General features: G+C 37.4%; 1 protein-coding gene across 2 annotated transcripts in view; it reads right to left on the bottom strand.

The window, feature by feature from the left end:
• ACSS3 (acyl-CoA synthetase short chain family member 3) overlaps window positions 1-26,226 on the bottom strand; it is a 162,395-nt gene that overhangs the window by 64,472 nt on the left and 71,697 nt on the right. For both annotated transcript variants that reach the window (XM_065934157.1, XM_065934158.1), the window contains 3 exons: window positions 25,877-25,957; window positions 25,701-25,796; window positions 1,505-1,656 (listed from right to left, as the gene is read on the bottom strand). In XM_065934157.1, coding sequence (XP_065790229.1) covers window positions 1,505-1,656; window positions 25,701-25,796; window positions 25,877-25,957 — 329 coding nt within the window. The remainder of the gene's footprint in view (window positions 1-1,504; window positions 1,657-25,700; window positions 25,797-25,876; window positions 25,958-26,226) is intronic.

Raw genomic sequence — 26,226 nt, 5'->3', positions numbered from 1 at the left:
GCCTTTATAGTAAAGGATATCATCTGAAACCCACGTAACAAATGGGGAAAGATGATGTAGCAAACAACAGACTTTAGCTCGATTGTCACACACCTCCATGCCCTGTAATCAGAATGCATTTGTCAGAAAAGGACAGTGCAAGAACAAGGTCACTATTTCCTCAAAACCCCTGGAGTTGTGTCAAGACATGGAGACTATACACAGGCTCAGATGTTTTTACCAAAACCTATGTTTCTCTTCTTTTACCGAAATGGGGAAAGCTAAATCACAATGCAGTAAATAAAGTGAACGGAAATACAATATAAGATTATTTTATGAACACATTGTACACTCATCTTAAGAACATTTTATGTAAATCCAGATCCTTTTTTTTCCCCAAAAAAGAAACAAATGAACCAAATCACTGACCCTGCCCAAATTGAAATATGCTTGCTTACATCTGCAATTGTTGTATGGTATCCGTTCTAACTCCTTCTTTAGGCCAAAGCAGCATAAAACTCATAACATCTGGCATTTAATTTAAAAATTTCAAACTGACTTAATTTAAAACCACTTTTGACCTGAAGAAACTACAAAATCCTTTTAGTTTATGATAGCAGTGACCTATTTCAGAAAGGTTCAATGAGAACTGATGCTGGAAACTGCCTTGAAGACACAAATTGCTATAATTATCTCTGAATGTACATATCATTAAGCTAAAATGAATGGCAATAAACCAGCACAAAAGTATCTAAACTATTCTGAGCACATTATTACAAAACAACAGGAAAATAATTTCCTTCACTCTTTCAACATAGGTAATTTGGACTATAATTTGCACATTTTATCTTTATAAGTAAAATCAAGTATTTTCCCTCTATTCAGATTATTAGTTTATTTTCAAAAGGTAGATATTATATATATAAACATATATATTTATATATATGTACATGTGCATGCTAAGTCGCTTCACTCTGTCTGACTTTTTGTTACCCTATGGACTGTAGCCTGCCAGGCTCCTCTGTGCATGGGATTCTCCAGGCAAGAATACTGGAGTGAGTTGCCATGACCTTCTCCAGGAGATCTTCCTGACCCTGGGATCAAACCTGCGTCTCTTATGTTTCCTGCATTGACAGGTGGGTTCTTTCCTATCAAAGAGAGTGGGGCTTCCCAGGTGGCGCTAGTGGTAAAGAACTAGATTACAAACACACATACATATACATATATGTATAAATCACAGATAGCCTTCTGCTTGAAGGAAGATATAAGCAGAGTGATTTTACAAAGAGAACTATTTTGAGAAAATTTGAACAGAAATAAACAGGACATGGTATTAAAAAATATTTGCAGTATAGCTAAATTTCCAACTCTTTCAAAAATACATTTAGAACAGCCATTCTTAACATTCAGAACCTTTGACTTTTTCCATAATGGTACTGCTGTGCTAGAAAAAAATATAGAGTGTCCAGTTATTCACTGTGATTGCAGTTTTTAATGTAATTTGCCCTGCGCATCCCAAGTTCACCTTGTCAGAGAGTACTGCTTCCCCAAGGCTGCCGCAGGGTCCTGCTGACGGATCGCTCTAATTGCAGTCGGCGCTGTGAACAAGGCAGCCACTCCGTGCTCCGCAAGCACGCGGAAATAGGCGCCAGCATCCGGCGTTCCCACGGGCTTCCCCTGCAACGAGTCATTCAGAACGTCACGGGGTGAACTGTCTCATGTTTCATCGACTGCTCAATACTTACACACTTAACAGCAATATTGATAAAATGGGGTTCTCAACGTATCTGAGTTTTAATATGTTCCCATGTTCTATCATAAATAAACAAAATGCCCAGGCATCAGACAAGCGATTTGCTCCAATACTGTATCCTAAAGCTTTTCAAATTGCAACTTTTCCTTTCTTAAATTTTGAAACATAAAGGACTAGAAATACATACATACATACATACACACACACACACACACACATATATATATATAATTCAAATCAGTGATTAGCAGTCTTCTATTTTCCAAGCAATTAAATATATTGTTTTGTCTGGCAGACTAAATGAGAAATGTGGTTGCTATGCATTTCTAACATTACGCATTTTTCATGATCTCCATTAAAAATGACAATAGCAAGTCTCAAAATATATGAGAAGACAGAAAAACCTGGAATCACAGTGATTTCTCAGCATTGACCTTTTCAATTAAATGTCTCGCTTCAAGAAAACCAATTTCTAAGAATTAAAAAAAAATCTAATAAGATATCTCAAAATGTAGGTTTTCCACAGCCTCAAAATGACATTATGCATGTTCAACAGATAATCCACTCACAAAAATTTTAACAATCTCCATGGACTATGCAATTCAAAAGGACACAAAATATTTTTAACTGAAAATGAACATGACATAAATAAATCAGTAATTCTGTAAAAAATCAAAGTATCCCATAAAATCTATGTTGGCTCAACTATATTCCCTCATTTCTCAATCCATTCTCATCACTGGTACTTCTTCCTTTGTTTCTGAAGTCATGTCCTGGAATGTTTATATGTATATGTGTCTATTTCACAGTCAAATCCTTTTGGAAGTGGTTGAGATAAATTGGTTCCCTATTTTGGACCATTTCTTGAAAACTGAAGAGAGTATGAGCATCCTCTGGACCTTATATCCTGGAAAACACACCTGGGAAACACTGAACTATGGTAAGCAAAGAAAAGAAGAGAAAAAGAAAGAAGAAGGAGGGAGGAAGGAAGAAAAGAATTTGCTAGAAGCCAAATTAGAGGTCTCCCCAAACAACTAATAAAGGAGTGGATGATGATATGAGGCCAACCATAGCCGTTTAATAATTTTAATTCACTATTGCGTACTGTAATTCATGAGCATAAATTATTCTTAAGCATAAAAAATGATAACATGTCATTACAATTAGGATACTAATGGAAGTGATGAATAAAATCTCACACTTTTTTGTAAGTTAGTTGAACTACATGAGGTCACAAAGAGTCGGACATGACTGAGTGACTGAACTGAACTGAACTGAACTGATCCACTTCTAATTGGATCTCTCCTAGGGTACTATTTAGATTTTACATATTTTTTAAAGTTACTCTCAATATTCTTTAATATAGTTATATTTTTCTTTTTTTAATTACCTCTTTATTATATTCTGTTACTTCTCCTTTTGCTCTTTAAATACCAAAGAAGATACTTCTTGCAATTAGAAATTCATTTTTATTATCACAACTACCCTGAAAACCTGATTTTAATTTATTTTCACTACCATCCCACACAGGTCAACACATTGGCATAGTATAAAAAGCTGCCAAATACATACAGGCAACTCATGTATGTAATTTAACTTATACATTTTGAAGGCATGAGCATATCAGCACCAACTTTATTATTTCTAACCAAGGGAGGTAAACATTTGACTTTTATTTCTTTAGTCTGTCTTAGGCAATGATCACCAGGGGAGGCAGACTGCAACCTTGGAAACTTCACCTCACCCCCATATAAGTGACTTTTCAACTGACCTTACACAATTGACTTGCCCTGTCAATGCTGCCATTTTCTTGTCTGCTAAATAAGAATAAATCGCTTTTCCAATAAGTCTTTGATAAGCTAAAAGCCCTGAGATAATATTTTAAAGTGGTTTGACCTCTACTGAAGAAGGTGATTTTATAGCCAATTTGAGTTGAATTCCACTACAGTGCCAGCATCACAAGACAATGATAACATACTCAATGAAGAATGATACTAGTCATAAAGAAAATGCTACACCACAATGACTACCTACACACAGGACACCATGTGTTGTATTTTACAGCACCTTCAAATTAATTATATCTAAGGATAATGAAACAATAGTTTATTAGAAATAATAGTTTAAAACTGTACCATATTTTTATAGGTAATAAATTCTGACCCTGCATCAAACAAAATTCCATCAATATTATATTTCTTAAGCATAAAAAATGATAACATGTCATTACAATTAGGATACTAATGGAAGTGATGAATAAAATCTCACATTTTTTTGTAAGTTAGTTGAACTACAAAAGGTTCAGTTGTCTTGCATTAGATTGTCTATTCCTCAGAAGAACATGAGGCAATGAGTGATTTTTTTTATTATGGAATTCAAGTTCAGTTCAGCCACTCAGTCATGTACAACTCTTTGCGACTGCAACACGCCAGGCTTGGCATGTTAAATTTTCCATCTCTTTAAGATTTGTTGTGATCCACACAATCAAAGGCTTTGGCATAGTCAATAAAGTAACAGTAGATGTTTTTCTGAAACTCTCTTACTTTTCTGATGATCCAGCGGATGTTGGCAATTTGATCTTTGGTTCCTCTGCCTTTTCTAAATCCAGAGTGAACATCTGGAAGTTCATGGTTCACATACTATTGAAGCCTGACTTGGAGAATTTTGAGCATTACTTTGCTAGTGTGTGAGATGAGTGCAATTTTGAGGTAGTTTGGACATTTTTTGGCATTTCCTTTCTTTGGGATTGGAATGAAAACTGACCTTTTCCAGTCCTGTGGCCACTGCTGAGTTTTCCAAATTTGCTGGCATATTGAGTGCAGCACTTTCACAGCATCACCTTTCAGGATTTGAAATAGCTCAACTGGAATTCTATCACCTCCACTAGCTTTGTTCGTAGTGATGCTTCCTAGGACCCACTTGACTTCACACTCCAGGATGTCTGACTCTAAGTGAGTGATCACACCATTATGGTTATCTGGGTCATGAAGATCTTTTTTGTATAGTTCTTCTGTGTATTCTTGCCACCTCTCCTTAATATCTTCTGCTGTTACCATACCACTTCTGTCCTTTATTGAGCCCATCTTTGCATGAAGTGTTCCCTTGGTGTCTCTCATTTCCTTGAAGAGATCTCTAGTCTTTTCCATTCTATTGTTTTCCTCTATTTCTTTGCATTGATCACTGAGGAAGGCTTTCTTATCTCGCCTTGCTCTTTGGAATTCTGCATTCAAATGTGAATATCTTTCCTTTTCTCCTTTGCCTTTCAGTATCAGTATCAGTTCAGTTGCTCAGTCATGTCCAACTCTGCGAACCCATGGACTGCAGCATGCCAGGCTTCCCTGTCCATCACCAACTCCTGGAGTTAATTCAAACTCATGTCCATTAAGTCGGTGATGCCATGCAACCATCTCATCTTCTGTTGACCCCTTCTCCTCCCACCTTCAATCTTTCCCAGCATCAGGGTCTTTTCAAATGAGTTAGCTCTTCATATCAGGTGGCCAAAGTGCTGGAGTTTCAGCTTCAACATCAGTTCTTACAATGAACATTCAGGACTGATTTCCTTTAGGATGGACTGGTTGGACCTTGCAGTCCGAGGGACTCTCAAGAGTCTTCGCAAATACCACAGTTCAATAGCATCAATTCTTCTGTGCTCAACTTTCTTTATAGTCCAACTCTCACATCCATTCATGGCTACTGGAAAAACCATAGCCTTGATTAGATGGACCTTTGTTGGCAAAGTAATGTCTCTGCTTTTTAATATGCTGTCTAGGTTGGTCATAACTTTCCTTCCAAGGAGTAAGCATCTTTTTATTTCATGGCTACAGTCACCTTTGCCTTTAGTTTCTCTTTTTTCCTCAGCTATTTGTAAGGTTATCCTCCTCAGATAACCATTTTGTCTTTTTGCATTTCTCTCTCTTGGGGATGGTCTTGATCCCTGCCTCCTGTACAATGTCACAAACCTCTGTCCATAGTTCTTCAGGTACTCTGTCTATCAGATCTAATCCCTTAAATCTATTTGTCACTTCCATTGTATAATCATAAGGGATTTGATTTAGGTCATACCTGAATGGTCTAGTTGTTTTCCCTACTTTATTCAATTTAAGTCTGAATTTTGCAATGAGGAGATCATGATTATGAACTCCTTATTTCAGAATTACTTTAATATTTATGAATTTATTTCTTTATTTTAAAACTTATGTTTGATCTCAAATCTTGATTAAAAGATGTTATATCAAAGAAATTATTGTTTCCCAAAACAGCCTGATGATTAAAATAAACATTAGGTTCTGAATAATATAACAGCTCAGCAAATACAACACAGCGCTATAAGATCTGTCATCAGAAACCACTGTTGCATACGATCATAATACATTAGACAGTGCTAACATATTCATTAATTTAAAAAATATTTATCAGTCATCTACTATGGGCTAGATACTCTTCAAAATTCTAGGGATAATTTTTTGAATAAGCCAGGAAAGGTCCTGCTCTAAAGGAACTTATACTCTAGTAATTATGGGGGGTTAGGGAGGACGTGATGCCTCAGATGGTAAGGAATCCATCTGCAGTGCAGGACATAGGGGTTTAATCCCTAGGTTGGGAAGATCCCCTGGAGAAGAGAATGGCTACCCACTTCAGTAGACAGAGGAGCCTGGACAGGCTGGCAGGCTTCAGTCCATGAGGTTGCAAAGAGTCAGATATGACTGAATGACTAACATCTTCACTTTCATGTAGTAATACTATTAAAAATTACATAGTAGGTGCTGTAAGCTATTTTGTGTCTAATAACAGAAAAGACCACCATAATAAACATAGGACCCATATGTCTTCAGCACTGGTAGCTTCAGAAAACTGAAGCAAAGCTAGTAAGCCTCTCTAACCACAAACTCTAAATGAAAATGACTTAATAATAATCAAACGGAATACTCTCCGCTCCTCCCCTCCTGCACATCATGGGCTCATGTGCACATGTAGACATGCATGCACACATAAGTAATACAACTCCTTTACAATGCTTTTAAAAATTAGCCATTAATACACTAAGCCTGCTGAGTTGCTTGGAGACACTGACTCCAGAACTCGCATATTCAATAAGGGGCAATAGTCCCAAACCCATTCAATTTTAAAACAAAAAGAGTCTAAGATTATAGGAATTTTCAACAAACACACACATCCAAAGCAGTAGTATAGCTAAAAGGTAACAATAACTGAAAATCTCTTTAAAATTCAGTCAATGTCATTACCATTTGCTTTGATTTCCTTCCTCTAAAGCCTACAGTGTTTTGGTTGCTACCCAAGAAAACAAAGGCATAAAGCAATCGCTAAATGGCAAAGCAGAGATTATGAGCTTTCAGCTGTTACAAATCATGAATTTTTAACATTGGAGATTTATAAAATATCAACTGCTTATATTTACATTGTGGTTAGCAACGGTACAAAGCATGGAGAACATGACAGTTTTCTTAGACACCAAATATCATAAAATTAACCTTCACTTATAAACCATTTAAGCCTTACTGCTTCAAGGTATTATATTAATGGACCACAAGTGTAAGTTCAGAGCTAGAAAACAGGTAATATCTAGACTTCTCACAGTTTCCAAGAGCTTAATTTTTCAACACAGAAGAGTGTGGAATACAACAACTTAAAACAAAGGTATACTTAAATATTAAATTTTTGAGCAAAAAAAATTGACTTAATTACTAATCCTATGATTTCATTTTATTCAAGGCTTGGGGGTCAAGAGTATGTATGATTTCTTAGATTTGACATAACATTTTTGAGTCAACTACAGTTTTTACCTCTTTTTGTGGCAGGATTTGAAATACACTTGGTCTCTTTTTGAACACTACTTCTGAGAACGTCATCGAAGGCATGTTTTTATTGCAGTTCTAAAGTGAAGACAGCAAAAATCCCTTATGGATTACTCCTGAATTTCATTTCAGAAGACAGGTGCAGCAGTGCCGGCTTATTTATTTTGGGAGAATGATGAAATTGGCAATAGCATTTGTTGAGTTCCTACTATATGCCTGGTGCCTTTATCAAGGGATACGAGTTTGGGCATGCAACATCTAAACTTGAGACTTGTCAAAACATAAGCAATTCTCCAGGGTATATTATTTAGTGAAAAAGCCAAACATAGAATAGTGTGCATACCATTCGTACAAGGCTGTTTGTATACAAAAAGAAAAGACACGGTTCATACATGAATGAGCTACTATAAACAAGAGATTGACCGCTTCCAGTGAGAGAAATTGGAGAGCTGAGAACAGAGAACAGGGAGATACACGCTCTTTACCCTTTTGTGAGCTCTGAGATATGTGCCAAGTGACTATATGCTTTGTTGTTTAGTCGCTAAGTCATGTCTGACTTCTGCGACCCCATGGACTTGCAGCCCTCCAGGCTCCTCTGTCCATGGGATTTCCCAGGCAAGAATACTACAGTAGACTGCCGTTTTTCTTCTCCAGGGGATCATCCTGACCCAGGGATCAAACCCGTATCTCCCGTTTGGCAGACAGGTTCTTTACCACTGAGCCCCAAGGGAGGTCCACATGAGTGCATAAGCTCTTTTAAAGATGGGCTTTTTCTTCCCTACAGTTCTTGATAGCTCATATTATTTTGTTCTGATTTTGAAAACATTACCACTGCTTTAAAGCCAGATGGGATGGTTGCCCTATGCTTTAAGAGGCTCAGCTGTAAGATTTTTCTTCCTAGAGCAGACCCCCTTTTAAGGAGTAACTAGTGACTACTGAAGTCACTCGGTCGTGTCTGACTCTTTGCGACCCCATGGACTGTAGCCTACCAGGCTCCTCTATCCATGAGATTTTTCAAGCAGGAGTACTGGAGTGGGTTGCCATTTCCTTCTCCAGGGGATCTTCCTGACCCAGGGTAAATATACCTATAAAGACAATTTAACAACTAAAAAATATATTGACTGACTCTATTTGCTAGAGATCTTCCACCAGTCCGTGGGTCTCCCCTGTGAGAATATGCTTTCATCTTGCTTTCCCTCATTGTATCCATGCTGCTGCTGCTGCTGCCGCTCAGTCACCAGTCGTGACCAATTCTGTGCAACCCTAAGGACTGCAGCTTGCCAGGCTCCTCTGTCCGTGGGATTCTCTGAGAGTGTTAGAGGGCTGCCGTGCCCTCCTTCAGGGGGTCTTCCCGACCGAGGGACTGAACCCGGGTCTCCTGCACTGCAGGAAGACTCTACCACTGAGCCACCAGGGAAGCCCCCATTGTATCCATACCACCATCTACATCAATTCTAAACCAGTGATTGCCACACCTAAATATTCATTAGAACTTCTCAGAATTCCTTTGAAAGGTACCCATGCCTGGTCCCCACTCCTTGAGAGTCTGATCTAATCAGCTTTGATATGGGGTTGGACATTGTTATGTTTTATGTGTCCCCAAAGTAATTATTCATCTAATCCACAGCCAGGATTGAGAAACCAATGCCTAGTCCTTAGATACTAAGCATTACCTAAGGCTTCTCTGGTGGCCCAGTGGTAAAGAATTTGCCTGCCAATACAGGAGTTGCAGGAGACACACGTTTGATCCCTGGGTTGGGAAGATCCCCTGGAGGAGGACATGGCAACCCACTCCAGTATTTTTGCCTGGAAAATCCCATGAACAGAGGAGCCTGGCAGGGTACAGTCCATGGGGTTGTAAAAGAGTCAGACATGATTGAAACAATTGAACACATTACCTAAGGCTAGGCTATTTTTTCAATATCTACCTGCCTGGTTATCCTAGTAGATGAGCCTAGAATTTAACACTAAATTTTGCTGCCTTTTTTCCATATGTTATCAGTAAATGAGCCAATCTAAGTATTGGTAAAAAGAATATACTAATATAAGTGAAATCTGATAATAGGAGGCCATTTACTGAGAAAACAATTGGAGAGAATTGCCTTATTCCCCCAATTACTTATGCCTTGATCCCTAAATCAGATTCCAGACTGGAGATATCTATATCTATATATAGATATATATATCATGATTTGTAGACCCAGCACCCTGTGTAAAACTACCTTATCCACAAAGATGAACCGATTAACCCCTGCTCAGCAGAGGTTAACGTGTTGTCCAGAGACCTTTGAAAATTAAGTTTTAGTTTGGGATTTTACTTTGGTTTTATTACTGCTTGAAAGCAATATACCTTTGTCTTTAAATGAAGGGTTTCTGACCTGAATTTCAGAGGGGTTCATAAATATTCTGATTTTTTTAAATGTGTATATGCCCTTTTTCCTAGGGAAGGAAGTCAATTGCTTTTATCAGTTTCTGAAATCCTTCGTAAGCAAAATATTTCTACATATATCTCTAGGTTTCTAGGTAAAATCTCTTTAAGATTTTGCTTCACTCTGAGAAACAGTTTGATGAAGCTAGAGGGCAGATGAACAGGCAGATATCATAACTCAGTTCATTTCCCACCCCCCACCCCCCGCCACGGGGTGGATAAGCCTCCCTACTGCTACCCTCTTAATCCACTTTTATCAAAGGGCTACAAATAGTCTCAAAATCCAAACTTAGTGTCCTGTCTGAGGTGCCCAACCAAACTGTCTTCTTTATCCTCCTATTATTTTGATTACAAGAATTTGCCATTTTTGTAAATCAAAGCCAGTCAAATATCAGCAGTTTCATATGGTTCAAATTAATGCTTTCAATAAATTTGCTATTTTGACAATCCCTCTTTACTATCTCCTGTGGTAGATACCAAGAGTTGCAATTCCTCAGGTCTGAGTCCTTGCCTTTCTTCGGTTAAGAAGGACAGGCTCTAGCTTCCAGCCTGAAAAGGTAAGACTTCTCCATGACTATATTCAGCCTGCATATGTTGAGCTACAACCTCATCTAGATCTATCCCTTTTGTACAAACTTTCAGCTCTAAGGTGAACAAAATCTGAGGATCTAATATAGAATATAGTGACTAACAGTTGAAAATACTGTATCACTGAAATTTGTTAAGAGAGTAGAATTTAAACATTCTCAACAGGAAAAGAATGATTAATATGTGAGACATTTTAGTTAAGCAAATGGGAGAAATCCTCTCATGATGTACATGCAGGCATGCGCGCTGAGTTGTTCTCATGTCTGACTGTCTGCGACCCCATGGACTGTGACCTGTTAGGCTCCTCTGTCCATGGGATTCTCCAGGAAAGAATACTGGAGGGGGCTACCATTTCCTCCTCCAGGGAAATCTTGCTGACCCAGGGATCGAACCTGTGTCTCTTGCATCTATTGCATTGGCAGGTGGAGTCTTCACCCCTGAGCCACCTGGAAAGCCCTTTATAATGTACACATGTATCAAACAGCCTAAACTTTAGTTGCCAATTATACCTCAATAGAGTTCTAAAAAATCAAAAATAGGTCTGTCCTTTTTGGTTTGTTTTCTTCCCCTGCCTTTTCCCAACTCAGAGTTGACCATACCGACACTTTTGACGATCTTATCCCCAATGGGATGAACCATTTCCTTCACCTAGGTAATAAACATATTAAAAAGATGCTTACTTTCAAAAGTTATTAATGCCAAGTAAATGAAGCTGAGCACAGTAATTGGTAATTCCACAGACCCAGTGCTGAGCTAATTAGGGACTCTGACACATGTACCATTCTCAGCAATCAGAGAACATTTATCACTAGGATAGCTGGTAGTTGAAGGCTAGATAAAAGCACGACTGCTTTCCCCTCTGAATTCCTCCATGCTGATGAGCAATCACTGCTATATCCTGTAATGAAGGAACAAATTCAGGCTCTCTTTACTCATAGCAAGGAGTGAGAATTCACTGTTAGAGAAATTAAATGGCCTCTTGAATTACTACACCAACAGATTTCTGCCCAGAAAATAAAGTGTGACTATTACATATGTATACGGCAATTCAACCTGAGGCTGTACAAAGTCTAACTCTTCCACACTGTTCCATAATTTACCAAATACAAACTTCAGCATGCTCATATTTCTCCATGTTAAAAAATAAAATGAACAAATTTTCCGAGGAAACTGCCCTTATAAGGGTGACTAGCTACACCCAAATTGCCCAAGCTCTCTCCAGCTTTGTCCTACCAGTCCTCTAGCCATAGCACTTGGCTTGCCGATCCCTCATGTTCTGGAAAACCTCCCCTCCACTGGTTTTTAGGGCATTGCTTTCTGATTCTTCTATCGCTTTTCACTTTCTCACTCTCAATTTATACTGCTTTCCTTTCTCAGACTTCACCTCTCTGCGTAACTTGATCACTTTTTTAGGTACCTGAATTATTAACTCTTTCACATTTCTAATTCTGAAAGTTCTTCTGAGTTTCAAACCTCACTTCCCAACACCACACAAATGTCTGAGTAGCTCCTTTAAACTCAACATTACCAAAACTAAAAGTAGTGTTTTCTCCTCCACAATAGCTGTCACTCCTACTATAGCACTATAGTATAGGCAGCTGACAACTGCCACTATAGCAGCTGTCCTAGCTGAAGACATCTAAACTAGTTTCAATTTCCTTTTTTACCTTTGTCTTGCAATATCCACCGGACACTCTAACATCCTGCCTTCTCCTTCATGTTCAGATCACTAATACTCTGGTTCTGGTATACAGTGGTGCAAACTAGTTTGCACTGCTCAAGTTTCCCAACTGTTCATCTCAAAATTATGAACCCGAGGATACAGACTTTGGAGCCAGAAAACCTTGCTTCAAATCCCAGCTCCATCACTCCTATGCTATTGGTAAAGTTATTTAATTTCTCCAAAACTAAGTTTCTACAACTGTAAATAGGTATGGAAAATATTTATCCCATGAGTTTGGAGACAGAATTAAAACCATATAAACTGCTTAGAGGCGTTCCTATCACCCAACACTCATCCATAGTAGCTGCTGTTATTACTTGTACTGTATCATCCACAAACCTTTACCTGTCTCCTCTAGTCCTAAACTTCTCTTAAGGGACCAATAGACAGATTTTTGAGCCAGATATAATCCATTTACAAGGTATGTGACCTAAGGCAGCTTATTTAATTTCTTTGATCTTCATTTAGTTCTGTCATCAGAAAACTGCATCAAACCAGGTGCAAGCATTTAATGTAGAGTATTAATGGTTCAATGTAGCTTCTGGAAATTTTTTCACATTTTCTACACACTGTAATATGTTTCTTAGGTGCTGTCTTCAACTTGTTTGCTTTCTGCCCTTTACACGACTCTTCTTTTTTTTTCCTTTACACTACTCTTAATTCTTTGACTATATTGTCAGTGCTCTCATTGCAAGGAGGGCATCTGATACTTTCTCTGTTTCTCTATCAATCCTAGCAAGATGCTATGCTCACAACAGGTACCCAATAAATGTTGTTGGAGCTATGCTTGTTCTAACATAAAACACAGGCACACACAGAGAAAAATACTCGGAAAAAGGAATCTTTCAACAGCTAGTCTTGTAAAAAACCTAAAAGATGCTAGCATCAGATTTACAATCTGTTCCACCTGAGATAGTGAAATTATATAGCCTGAATCAAAGTAATAACTGAGTCATCATTTTTCTCATTTCATACAAACACAAAAAATACACTGTTGTTATACTAGACTTAAAAGAAAGAAATAAATTTCCATTATTTGAGGAAAAAGAGAGAAAGTCTTTGGTGTATGCCTATGGAGTGTATTAGTTAGTAATATTATGGCAATTAGTGGTTAAAAAAAAAAGTAACAGACTTCATACTGGAAAGAAGCAAATCTCTGTCCTTGAAAAGGGGATAATAAAGAAAACAGGTTAACACAGATGGAAGTGCAAATTAGAATTACATTGTCAAAATGAAGCCTGGGAGGCGCTGAGAATTCAGAACATCCACATGTGGAAAATACATCATAGGAAGTCTTCACAGAGATTACAGATACAAAGCCAAACAGAGTAGATGACAGACATTGAAAAAACACTGGGGGTGACCTAACAAGAGTGTTCAATACTAAAATAACTTGAAAGTAGTTCAAAGAAGTATCCTCAGTATTCACCAACATGAGACGTTCATATTGCAAAATGTTTTAACGTTTTGATCCATGTATATATGGTGATAATAATGTCGCTATTTTATATAAATTGATATTGTACATGCTATAACATTTTGCATATATTTTATAGATACATATCCATATCATAATATTTCTTTGACGCTTTCAAACTACTTTCACATACATTATTTTACTAAATTTTTACATAAGTCAAGGAGAGTACAGAGTTCATTTCTACACTAACCATACTGTAAAGAAAGAAAAAAAATAGGGCTATCTAAACTCTTCCCATGAAATCAGGAAAAGAACATTCAGAAAGAGACTATCAAGCTGAATACCCTGAAGTTTTGAAAGATACACAGGCAGTTTAAAAGCTTCTCATGATAAAGCCCATCAAAAAGTAGAAGTGAAAGGTTATATAGGTTTGGATAATAATGAACCATGAAATGTTCTGTATTATTTGCAGATGAAAGACTTGCAGGCCACTCTCATTTCAATCACGAGTTCTACTCTGAAAGGACAGATTCTGGAGGGGAGAGACCACTGGGTTATCTTCCACATCTGCTGCTCCTTCTTCAAAGATGGTAGGAGCAGGATCAACACATCCCCGTGTGCTGATTCCCTTGACTGCTGCTTAGAAGAATTAATGGGCTCCATAAGGGAGCAGACTCTACTGTCCTGATGACTGCCTCAGAGTTGGGAGGACAAACACACTTTGAAAGAAGAAATGTGGAATATGTGAAAATTCGAGCATTACAATGGCTAGACTGCATGGGAATGAACGGCTGGTGTTTATAATATTGTACAATTTTATTCTGGGAAAGAAAATATTCATAGTTTTGAATAACAGTAGCTTATAATATCTAGCATTTATGGCACAATTATATTCTGGCAACTATCCTAAGGTATGTCAATGGATTAACCAATTTAATGTCATTTAAGAAAGGTACTATTAATAGTAACATTTATAGATGAGAAATAAAGGACTGAATTATTCAGAATTGGTTTGCATATTTTGGCAGTCCAATGTGACTTCCAGAATTGCATATATTCAATAAGTACAGGTCAGTGAACAAAAATAAATCTTTGTTTCTTAAAAAAGGTACAATGGATTACTTAAATTTGTTCGTTAAGTTCTCTACTAAAGAGAAAATTAGAATCACTTTTTCCTTTCTCAGGGAAAAAAGTCTTTACTTACAAATCAAGCTTTTTTTTCCCCCTGATATTTTCATTCAGGTATTTATTAACAAATAAATTAACAAATTTATTGAGGACTGAAAATTTGTCCAGAACAAGGCTAAAAGCTGAGACCTGGTGAGCAGACACTGACATGACTCCTTCCCTCACAGAGTATAGAGCAGAGAGAGGCAGATAAATCAAAGGAGCATAAAAATTAAAGTGCAGTGGCAACGGTGACACAAGCCAAGAAGGAGAAACCCAAGGTGCTTACGAGAGACTACAGAGATTTGCCCTCGTCAGAGAGGTCCAGGAAGGCTTCTCCCGGGAAGCGACACGTGGCTGTGCTGGAAAGGGTAAGAGGAATATATTCCAGGCAACGAGTCAGAAAATCCCTGTAGCAGAGATGAGCATAAGAATAACTTCAGAAAAATAGAAGCGTGCTTTCCTCAGAAGGGAAGAACATAAGGTAGAAGAAAGTCAAAACTTTCAAACACTGAAGAGTCAAATATGAAGAGGACTGAAAATGTCCACTGGCGTATGAAAAAATGTAATTACTAGCTGTTCTTGTCATTGTCCAGTCACTAAGTCCTGTCCAACTTTTTGCAACCCATGAACTGCAGCATGCCAGGCTTCCCTGTCCTTCACTATCTCCCTGAGTTTCTTCAGACTCATGTCCATTGCATCAGGGATCCATTTGACCATCTCATCCTGTCGCCCCCTTATCCTCTTGCCCTCAATCTTTCCCAGCATCAGTGTCTTTCCCAAAGAGCTGGCTCTTTGCATCAGGTGGCCAAAGTATTGGAGCTTCAGCTTCAGCATCTGTCCTTCCAATGAATAGTCAGAACTGATTTCTTTTAGGATGGACTGTTTTGATCTCTTTGCAGTCCATGAAACTCTCAAGAGTCTTCTCCAGCATCATAGTTTGAAAGCACCAAAGCCTTCCTTATGGTCCAACACTCACATCCATACACGACTACTGGAAAAATCATAGCTTTAACTATACAGAGCTTTGTTGACAAAGTGATGGCTCTGCTTTTCTATACACTGTTTAGGTTTGTCATAGCTTTTCTTCCAAGGAGAAAGTGTCTATTAATTTCGTGGCTGCAGTCACCATATGCAGTGATTTTGACCAGGAAAATAAAATCTGTTACTGTTTCCACTTTTCCCCATCTATTTGCCATAAAGTGATAGGACCAGATACTACGATCTTTGTTTTTTGAATGTTGAGTTTTAAGCCAGCTTTTTCCTCTCTCCTCTTTCACCTTTATCAAGAGGCTCTTTAGTTCCTCTTTGCTTTCTGCCATTAAAATGGTATCATCTGCATATGTGAGGTTGTTGATATTTCTCCCAGCAATCTTGATTCCAGTTTGTGAGTCATCCAGCCCAGCATTTCATATAATATACTCTGTATATAAGTTAAACAAGCAGGATGGCAATATACAGCCTTGATGTACTCCTTTCCTAATTTGGAACCAGTCCATCATTCCATGTCCAGTTCTAACTAATGCTTCTTGCCTGCCATTCAGGTTACTCAAGAGACAGGTAAGGTGGTCTAGTATACCCATCTCTTTAAGAATTTTCCAGTTTGTTGTGATCCACACAGTTAAAAGCTTTAGTACATTTAGTGAAGCAGAAGTAGATGTCTTTCTGAAATTCCCTTGTTTTTTCTATAACCTAGAGGATGTTGGCAATTTTATCTCTAGTTCCTCTGCCTTTTCTAAATCCAGTTTATACATCTGAAGTTCTCGGTTCACGTACTGCTGAAGCTTAGCTTGAAGGATTTTGAGCATTACCTTGTTAGCATGTGAAATGAGTGCAATTGTATGGTAATCTGAACATTCTTTGGTACTGCCTTTCTTTGGGACTGGAATGAAAACTGACTTTTCCAGTCACTAAGGAAATTATCAAAAGCTGTTATTATGAAATGAAGGTGACAGAGGCCAGTTTGAGAGGATTGCGAAGTTAAGTTCTAGGTTAGAAAGTGGAGCTTTGGGTATAGGCAAGAGCCTTCAAAGATGAAGAAAGTTGTAACTGCATGGGGATAGGGAACCAACGATTTATGGCGGGGCGGGGGGTGGTTGCTGTTTGTTTTACTGAAAGAAACAGGAATGTATTGAAAATTTGGCAATTACCAGGAAGCTAAAATAAAAGCAGACAACCAGGAAAATGTAGGCCTAAATGGCCTGTATGGCAGGAGTCCCCAACTTCCAGGGTCTGAGGTGAAGCTGATGTAATAATAATAAAAATAAAGTGCACAATAAGTACAATGTGCTTGAATCACTTGAAACCATCCTCCAACTCCAGTCCGTGGAAAAACTGTCTTCCATGAAACTGGTCCCTTGTGCCAAAAAGGTTGGGACTGCTGCTCTGTGGCAAAAAGAAACTCTTATTTCAATATCCACTGTAAGTTTTATGGTGAAACACAGATTGTTTCAAGTGGGTAACTCTTCTCTACTTGGAGGTTTCACTGAATACCCAACTTAATTATAACCATGCTTAATTTTTTTCAACTAATATAATTATTTATTCATAAAATATCATAAACCATTGTACTCAATAAAAGAGAAATGTTTCATGAGCTGATTTTTGTACTTTAGATGATTTGGCACAGAGTGATCTGCAAATCTCCTAATACTTCAGAATGTCTATTTTTGTTAAATTAAAATGCATCACTAGGGAAAAATATCATCACAGATACCAATTCACTGTCTACCTCATACTATAGTTTTGATATGCTATAATTCATTAAGAATAAAAATAAATCTTTGATCAACTAAATTTATGAGTTTATTTCTATTCAGAAAAGATAATCCTATGAAGATATGAATGATCTACTAAATTATTCTGTTCACTATAAAAAGAATGTATATTTATTATATAATGGAAGATTTTAGCTTCCTAAATTAAAAATAATAATAACACTAAAATAAAACAATGCTAGTTTAGCAATCCAACTAAAATTGGGACACAAGTGGTACAATTATTTTGTGGAAATTAATAAAGACTTTTTTCATTTCTGGCCTAGTGACAAGTCAGGACTCTGTTATATTTTAGTTTTGCTTTAATTAATCAAGCAAGTTTTCACCCTGTGTTATGCATGCTCCAGTTGGCAATTAATCCTCTTAGAAATTCATTTACAGAATGAATTTTCTGTATCTCCTGACAGGCACTGTGCTGGACACTGGGGGTACAGAAATGACAAACGTCCCCTGCCCTCAAAGTTTATGGTATCACAGGCCTGTACTCACAAGACCAAAGGAATCCAGATGGCATAATGGAATTATAAGGAACTTTGATCAGCCAGAGGAAGGCATGAAAATATCAGAGGGAAGAGGAAATTCAAGCTGATCCCTTAAGAAAAAGAACCACTCTGCCACGTGATCAGAACAAAAGTGGATTTTCAGTAGAGGAGACAACTTAATCACTGGTGGTTTGATCCCTGGATTGGGAAGATCCCCTGGAGAAGGGAAAGACTACCCATTCCAGTATTCTGGCCTGGAGAATTCCATGGACTGTATAGTCCTTGGGGTGGCAAAGAATCAGACATGACTAAGCGACTTTCACTTTCACTTTTTTCTGTTCCTGTAAGTGCTAATAATGACTGGATTGCTGAGTACGAAGCTGAATTAGAGGTCAGAACAAGAGACAGATTTTAAAGGTGGGCAAAGAGCAGATGACTACAGATCATTCATATCATGCAAGTAAGTTTGAATTTTGTTCTTTGACAGTTCTTTGAAGTCCTTTTTAGTAACCTTTAATTAAGTTTTTTATATGAATAATTATAGATTCATAGGAAACTGTAAGAAATAATACAGAAGTCTGTTATGTACCCTTAACAGCTTTCCGTATTAGTAACATCTTGCAAAACTATAGCTTAATATCACAATTAGGACATGATATAATCAAGATAAAGAACATCTCTACAAGGAGATGTTGCCCTTTTGTAGCCAAAGGTGTTGACTGCAGTATGTAGAAAAACAACTGATGTTTGTATGTTTATATTGTGTCCTGAGACTCAGCTGAACTCACTTATTAATTACAGGTTTTTAAATATGTTTTATAATTTCCTAGACAATCATGCCACATGCAAATAGAGACAATTTTCTTTCTTCCTTTCTGATATGTTTCTCTTTTTGTTTCCATATATTGCCTTATCAAATTAACTAGAACTTTCAGAAGTAAACTGAATAAAGAGGTGAGAGTGGACATCCTTGCTTTATTCTCAAACATAAGAAGTACTTAGCCTTTCATTATTAACTACTGGTCATTAGCTGTCCCTTTTAGAGAGGCTTCTGACTCCTCCAGTGGTTCAGCGGTAAAGAATCCAATGCAGCAGACGCGGGTTCAATCCCTGGGTCAGGAAGATCCCCTGGAGTAGGAAACTGCACCTCACTCCAGTATTCTTGCTTGGGAAATCCCGGACGGAGGAGCCTGGCAGGCTTCACACTTCATAGTGTTGCGAAAGGGTCAGACAGATTTAATGACTAAACAATAAGAAAGTGGGAACAAATTTTCCAAATTTTTCTCTCCCTTGAGAATGTCTTCATTTCTCCTTTATCTTCAAAATATATTTGCATAAATACAGAATTTTGGATTGACAGTTCCTTTCTTCTCACACTTGAAAAACATTCTGTCACTTTCCTCTGACCTCCATAGTTTCTAAAAAATCCTATCATTCAAAGGGTTTTACCCATACAGCTAAGAAATCCTTTTTTTTTTTTTGCCTTCAATATTCAGAAGCTTAAGATTTTTTTGTGTATGTGGATTTCTTTAGAGTAACCTTGTTTGAGGGTTTACTCGGTTCCTTGAACCAACAGATATATATCGTTGGCCAAATCTGAGAAGATGAGAAGTTTTCAGAAGCTTTCCATCATTTTTTTCAGGCCTGCTCTCTTTCTCCTCACCTTTCATGACTGAAATCACAAATGCTATATTTTCTGTTATCATTCCACATATCCCTGAGGCTCTGTTAGTTGTTTCTTTTCCATCTGTTTTCTTTCTGTTGTTTAGATTGGATAATTTCTACTGCTGCTTCTTCCAGTTCATTAGCGTTTCCTCTGTCCCCTCCATTCTGGTATTGAGCCCATCCACTGAGTTTTTATCTTTGTTATTACATTTTTCAACTCTATAATTTCCCTATGATTATTCTTTATAGCATCTATATCTTTGCTGAAACTTTTAATTTCTTAACTGTAACTATTTTCTGACCTTAAAAAAATAGAATGTTTAAAGAATGTTCATCATCACTTGTTGAAGCACTTTTACCACAGTTGCTTTAAAACCTTTGTCAGATAATTCTAACATCTCTGTCATCTCAGTTCTGGCACCTGCCAACTGTCTCCTCTCATTCAGCTTGAGATCTTTTTAGTTCTTGGGATGAGGTCATCAAATCCTGGACAGTTTCTTGGTATTACGAGACAGACTCGTATTTAAATCTTGTTTCAGGTGGTTTATTTAGATTTCACTCCAGCAAAGAAGGAAGACATAGGGGGTAAAAATCCAGGTTCATCATTTGACCTCCACTGATAGCCAGTTGGAGCTTCCCTGGTGGGTCAGATGGTAAAGAATCTGCCTGCAATGCAGGAAACCTGGGTTTGATTCCCGGGTGGGAAAGAGCCCCTGGAGAAGAGAATAGCTTGGGAGAATGCTCCTCATTACTCTGGGTTGGTTCCCATTCTAATCATAGGCTTCTAATGGCACCTCCCTATTCCTGCTCCCAACAAGGCCTCCATTGATATCCAGGGAAGAGACACGTGGTCTCTTCCAAAATCCTGACTCTCTACAAGGCTTCCACTGACTCTATCCCAATGCAGAATGGAAGGGGTATCTCATTACTGGAAGGTTAGGGGGATAAGTCCAAGCTCCTTATTTGCTCTCTACTGTTACTGTTTGTTCAACGGGTCCTCATTACAACCTAACAGGAAGGAAAATCTTGGTTCTGTAATTAAACTCCTCTGACACCACCCTGTGGGAAGAGGGTTAGGATTAAGCTCCTCCTTAAAGCCTAACAATTGTGGAAGTCTAAACTTCCCACTCAGCCTTTGCTGTTGGCAGTGGGGCTGGAATCATGGATTTTTCTGTGTCATTTGTCTGGAATGGAGCCATCTAAAAGTTTCATGTCTTAAGCTGCTCCTTCCTAAACCTTTGGCTTGAGAGGTCAGGCTTGTTGTTTTGTTGTTGTTGTTGTTGTTTTCCTTTTCAGAGTGTTTAGTTTCGTTGTGATTTGCTTTGTCTGCAGTTGCTGGCACTTCTAGGTTGTCAGCTTCTTTAGACACAAATCTAAGACATGTGAGGGAAAAAGAAAGCCAAGGTCTCCTCACTATGTTGTTTCTCAAATCACAAGTTCCCTAAAGTCAATTTTCCTTCTTCTCTCCATCTTTTAGTCTTACATTTGTTTTAGACATAATGCCTAAAATGTTCAGTTCTACTTAGCGGGAGGAATAGAAGAATAGTATGTCATCTCTAACTTCCTGGAGGCAGAACTCAACCCTTTGAAAAAATTTAAGCAACGAAGTTCTGCATTAATCTTTGCATTTTAGATGGATAATGAGGAGAGCTCAGAAATTAGAGTTTGGGTAGAGATGGCCTGGAAAGACATCTGAAGGCAGGAGTATTTATTAGAACATGGTCTAGACTGGCCCTGAAATATACAACTGGAAAGCACAGGCACAAGTGAGATCAGAGACCAAACATAGAATACACACCAGTCAGCAACATGCTTACTAAACTGTCACAGCCTTGACTATGTGGCGGGAGGCATAGAAACAAGAGGACACTTTTGACAGGTGCTAAAATATGGGAATACCAGACCACCTTACCTGCCTTCTGAGAAATCAATATGCAGGTCGAGAAGCAACAGTTAGAACTGGACATGGAACAATGGACTGGTTCAAAATTGGGAAAGGAATACATCAGGGCTTCTTATTGTCACCCTTATTTAATTTATGTTAAATAAGAATACATCATGTGAAATGCCTGGCTAGATGAATCACAAGCTGGAATCAAGACTGCTGGCAGAAATGTCAATAACCTCAGATATGCAGATGACACCATCCTAATGGCAGAAAGCAAAGAGGAAATCTTGATGAAAGTGAAAGAGGAAAGTGAAAAAGGTGGCTTAAAACTCAACATTTAAAAAATGAAGATCATCGCATCCAGCCCCATTACTTCATGGCAAATAGATAAGGAAAAATGGAAACAGTAACAGACTTTATTTTCCTGGGCTCCAAAATCTGGCCAGACTTCTTACAGGCAACTGAACTCCTCTCAAATAGCATCTTATAGCAGCCAACACAAAGATTCATTGAAAGTTCCTCAAACACGTTTTACCCTGTCATTTCACATCTGAGAGCAAGGAAATCAAACCAGTCAATCCTAAAGGAAATAAACTCTGAATATTCATTGGAAGGACTGAGACTGAAGCTCCCATACTTTGGCTACCTGATGTGAAAAGCCGATTCATTGGAAAAGACACTGATGCTAGGAAAGACTGAGGGCAGAGGGAGAAGGAGGTGACAGAAGATGAGATGGTTGGATGACATCATGGATTCAGTGGACATGAGCTTGAGCAAACTCCGGGAGACAGTGAAGGACAGGGAAGCCTCGCGTGCTGCAGTCCATGGGGTTGCAAAGAGTCAGACATGACTGAGCAGATGAACAACAAGAACAAAAAATGTAACTCAACAAAATGTGGTAAGCAATAGAATAGGATATGTAAGGAGAATGGAGTTAGGATCACTTCTCGATCCTTAGTTTAGCCAACTGAGTAAAAGCAGGTAACGTTAACAACACTGCAGAATACATGGAAAGAAATGTCTTTGTAGGGAAAAGTAGAGATTGTGAGTTCATTTCACAGCACCTTGATCATAAGGGATGCCAGGCCATCTGAAAGTCCCTAATAATAAGCTGGTGCTTAGCAAGAAGGTTAGACATAGACAGGAGGAGTTAGGAGCCTGGGTTTAATTAGTAATACTCAAATCCAATTGCATGGAGATTATCCAGGAAATAAAAGCAGAATGAGAAAAGAGGGCTAAGAACAAGACTCTACTATCACCCAATGTTGAGGATCAAAGTAAAAGAAATCAAGGGAGGAAACGGAAGACAGAATGTCAGAGAGGCAGAATGAGAACAGAAAAGTAGCGTCCAATTTAGCTCCATAAGGACTTACTGCATGTTTAGTGTCTATTGTCTACTACACTGAGACTGGCTTGTGAGGCCCTCCCTTTACTAGATATAATTTCAGAATAGTGGGGTCAGCTAACCAACAGACATAAATTCAAGGGGCAATGGGACCACAGAAAGGGGAACTGAGCAGTCAAAGACTTTGAGGAAATTTTCCAAGCGATGATTATATCTAATCAGAGTCTACAAGACAGCTGGGATTAACCAAACAGGGAAAGACAGAGGAAAAGTCATGTAAGGCAAAAGAAATAGCCTAAACAATAGCAAAAGGATATGGGGACTCAAGAGAGCAGAGAGAATTACCATCACCAAACACAGTCACCAGGGTTGATGCCATTGAGAGAAAAAATAAAATCAAACTGAAGAAAATCCTCGACTTTGTCCCTTACTAAGCCACCACTGACCTCTGATACAGTAGCTTTATGAAACAGTGTGGAGAAAAACTGGACTTCACTGGGATGGAGAATAACTGGAAGAATATAAAGTTCAGACAATACGGGAAGGGTATTTTTTCCAAGGACTCAGTGGAGAAGAATATAAAGATGTGATAGTTAGAAATGTGCAGGAGTCTAAAAGGCTTTGTTTTATAATAAGAGAGAATTGAGGATGTTTATAAGTTATAGGAAAGAAACCCGAGTGCACAGATAAGATTTAAAAGATTAAAAAAAAGAAAAAAAAATCACTCTTTTGTACAACAAATACTGATAGAGCATCTACACTGTTCTTGAGCTCATCATTTCAAGATAAAGACAAACAACAGAGCCCTTTTAATGGTGTTACAATTGTTTTAAATAAGCTTAAAAAAATTTTAAAAGGCCAATGGTACATGCTCAAAAATTACATGTACTATAGTCCTAAAGGCAAACTAATACTTATAAATACTTATCAATATAATGGCATCTTTGACTTTGTCATTTTATATTAGCAATTCCACAATTTATTATAAGTATTTAGTGTTAAGGCTTATTTTGTTTACTTCAAAGGAAATTATTATTTTAATAAAAAACACTTATTCTATTGCAAGAATTTCAGTATGGGACACAACTGTCAAGATTATTTTACATTTTAATTATTACAAACACCACAGGACATATTAAGTCTACAGACAGAGGCATATTATAAAAGGTGAGGAGTAGTACAAGATGGCATAATATTTGTGTCAAAGTTTGCCTTAATATCTCTGAGCATTTCAATACAGAAAACCAGCCAGCCGAAAATGCGGGAATAACCATGCTTTTAAATGTTGGCTGGGACTAGGAGATTGCCACAAAGATTAACAACAGTCTGTGATTTTTTTGGAATCATTGACTTGCAGAATGTTAAGATCTTAAAGAACTTTGACATAATCTAATACTATTTTCCACACCTCACATATAAAATTCTCTTCTTCAGATTCCTCTCTTGATGTTGAAAGACTTTAAGTGAAAGAGAGCCTTCTATTTCAGAAGCTGCCTATTCTACTAATGAACAGTCAAATTTTCTCTGATTATGCCCAAAAGATAGGTCTCTGGAATTCCACATTACTACATTACTATGTGGCAACTCTTTAAATGCCAAAAGATTCTTAACATATATGCACACTAAATATATTACTATTATCAGACTAACCATTCACAATTCCTTCATCGCTTTCTTGTATGACATTTTCACTCTATTCCCTTTTATCCAAATGCTAATAAGTTAATTATTTTTTTTCTCCTCCTCATTAAACTGAACATAAATTTCCAAATGTGAAAAGGGAAATAAGATTATACTATTGCATATGGTCACTATTTTTTAAAGTCATCCTATCAACCACTGATGTTTGAACTACAGACAATTATAATCACAGGGATTTAACTACATAAATTGCAACCAACTCAAATTTCCCTGACTTCATTTTTGCAATTATATTTTTAATATAATTATAAAAGGATTTCCATATTCTCCCATCTTGTGTGTTTTTATCCTGAAAGTCCAAGATTATTTTGTGTACTGATTGAGCAAACTACCATTTTACTGTTCCTCTCAACTTCTGATATCCTACAAATCCGACGTGTGTTTTAAGTATTTATACAAGGCATTTACTAAAATTAAATAGAATAGGCATAAGAGCAGAATTTTCTAGTATACACACAAAAATATTATTCCTGGGTAACATTAATCCATGCAACTGAATCTTAAAGCTATGAAGACTCAATCTGATCAGTCTAGGACTCTCTTCCTTATACATATAACAATCATCTGAAACTACCAAAAATATCTGCTAAAATAAAGAAACCATATAGTTGAAATCCATTAATTCTCTAAAAACACAAAAAAGGTAAATCTCTGTTTTGTGATGACTGTTTTCTAAGGTTCTAAATCAGGACCAGTCCAATGATATTTTCTAGAAAGGGACAGACATGAAGCTTTTTAGTGTATATTTTTCAGAATATAATTTTATGGCTTTGTTCAACACAATTTAAATAGCTGTTTATTTTTTTCTATATATTTCTCTGTCTTATGAAATCATATTTTTAACTGGAAGAAGACATAAAAATGTTCCCTGTCCCCATTCAATTTTTTTTTTTGTTCCTACTTAGACTACTTCTCAGAAACTTTCAGTAAAATTAACACTATGTATATGTGGTATGATTTTATTTTATTACCTCATATAAAACTGTAGTGTTTCCATGTAGAAGAGGTCCATAACAGATATAGGAATGTCCAACAACCCAGCCTAAGTCAGAAGCTGCCCACCACACCTAAACAATAAGAAGAAAATAAAATGCATATATCTTAATTAGAGAAATGTCATATAATATGAATTTAAAACCACGATTACCTCTCCAGGTTTAAGTCCATATATGGAAGACATCGACCAGTTAAGCATTACAGCGTATCCCCCAGTGGGCCTCACCACACCCTAAAGGAAAGAAGAGATGAAGTTAAAATCAATAAACACTGTGTTAAAAGACGCTCTTTCTTCATACTCTCCACTGAAGAAAAGCTCCTGTTTAAAGTATTTCATATTCTAAAGCTATAAATAACTTTGGCTGTCACGTATTAATAATTGTATCTGAATCACTATTTCTCTGACACCTCCAACAACAAACATAGAATAATTTGTTCGTACCAGTCCATTTATAGAATTCCTTCTCACAGACCATTCTGGACTTTCTAAAGAAAACATGA

Source organism: Muntiacus reevesi, chromosome 4 (assembly GCF_963930625.1).
Source record: "Muntiacus reevesi chromosome 4, mMunRee1.1, whole genome shotgun sequence".
Lineage (NCBI taxonomy): Eukaryota > Metazoa > Chordata > Mammalia > Artiodactyla > Cervidae > Muntiacus > Muntiacus reevesi.
The sequence above is the reverse complement of the archived record's forward strand: the minus strand, read 5'-3'. Positions and strand labels throughout refer to the sequence as shown.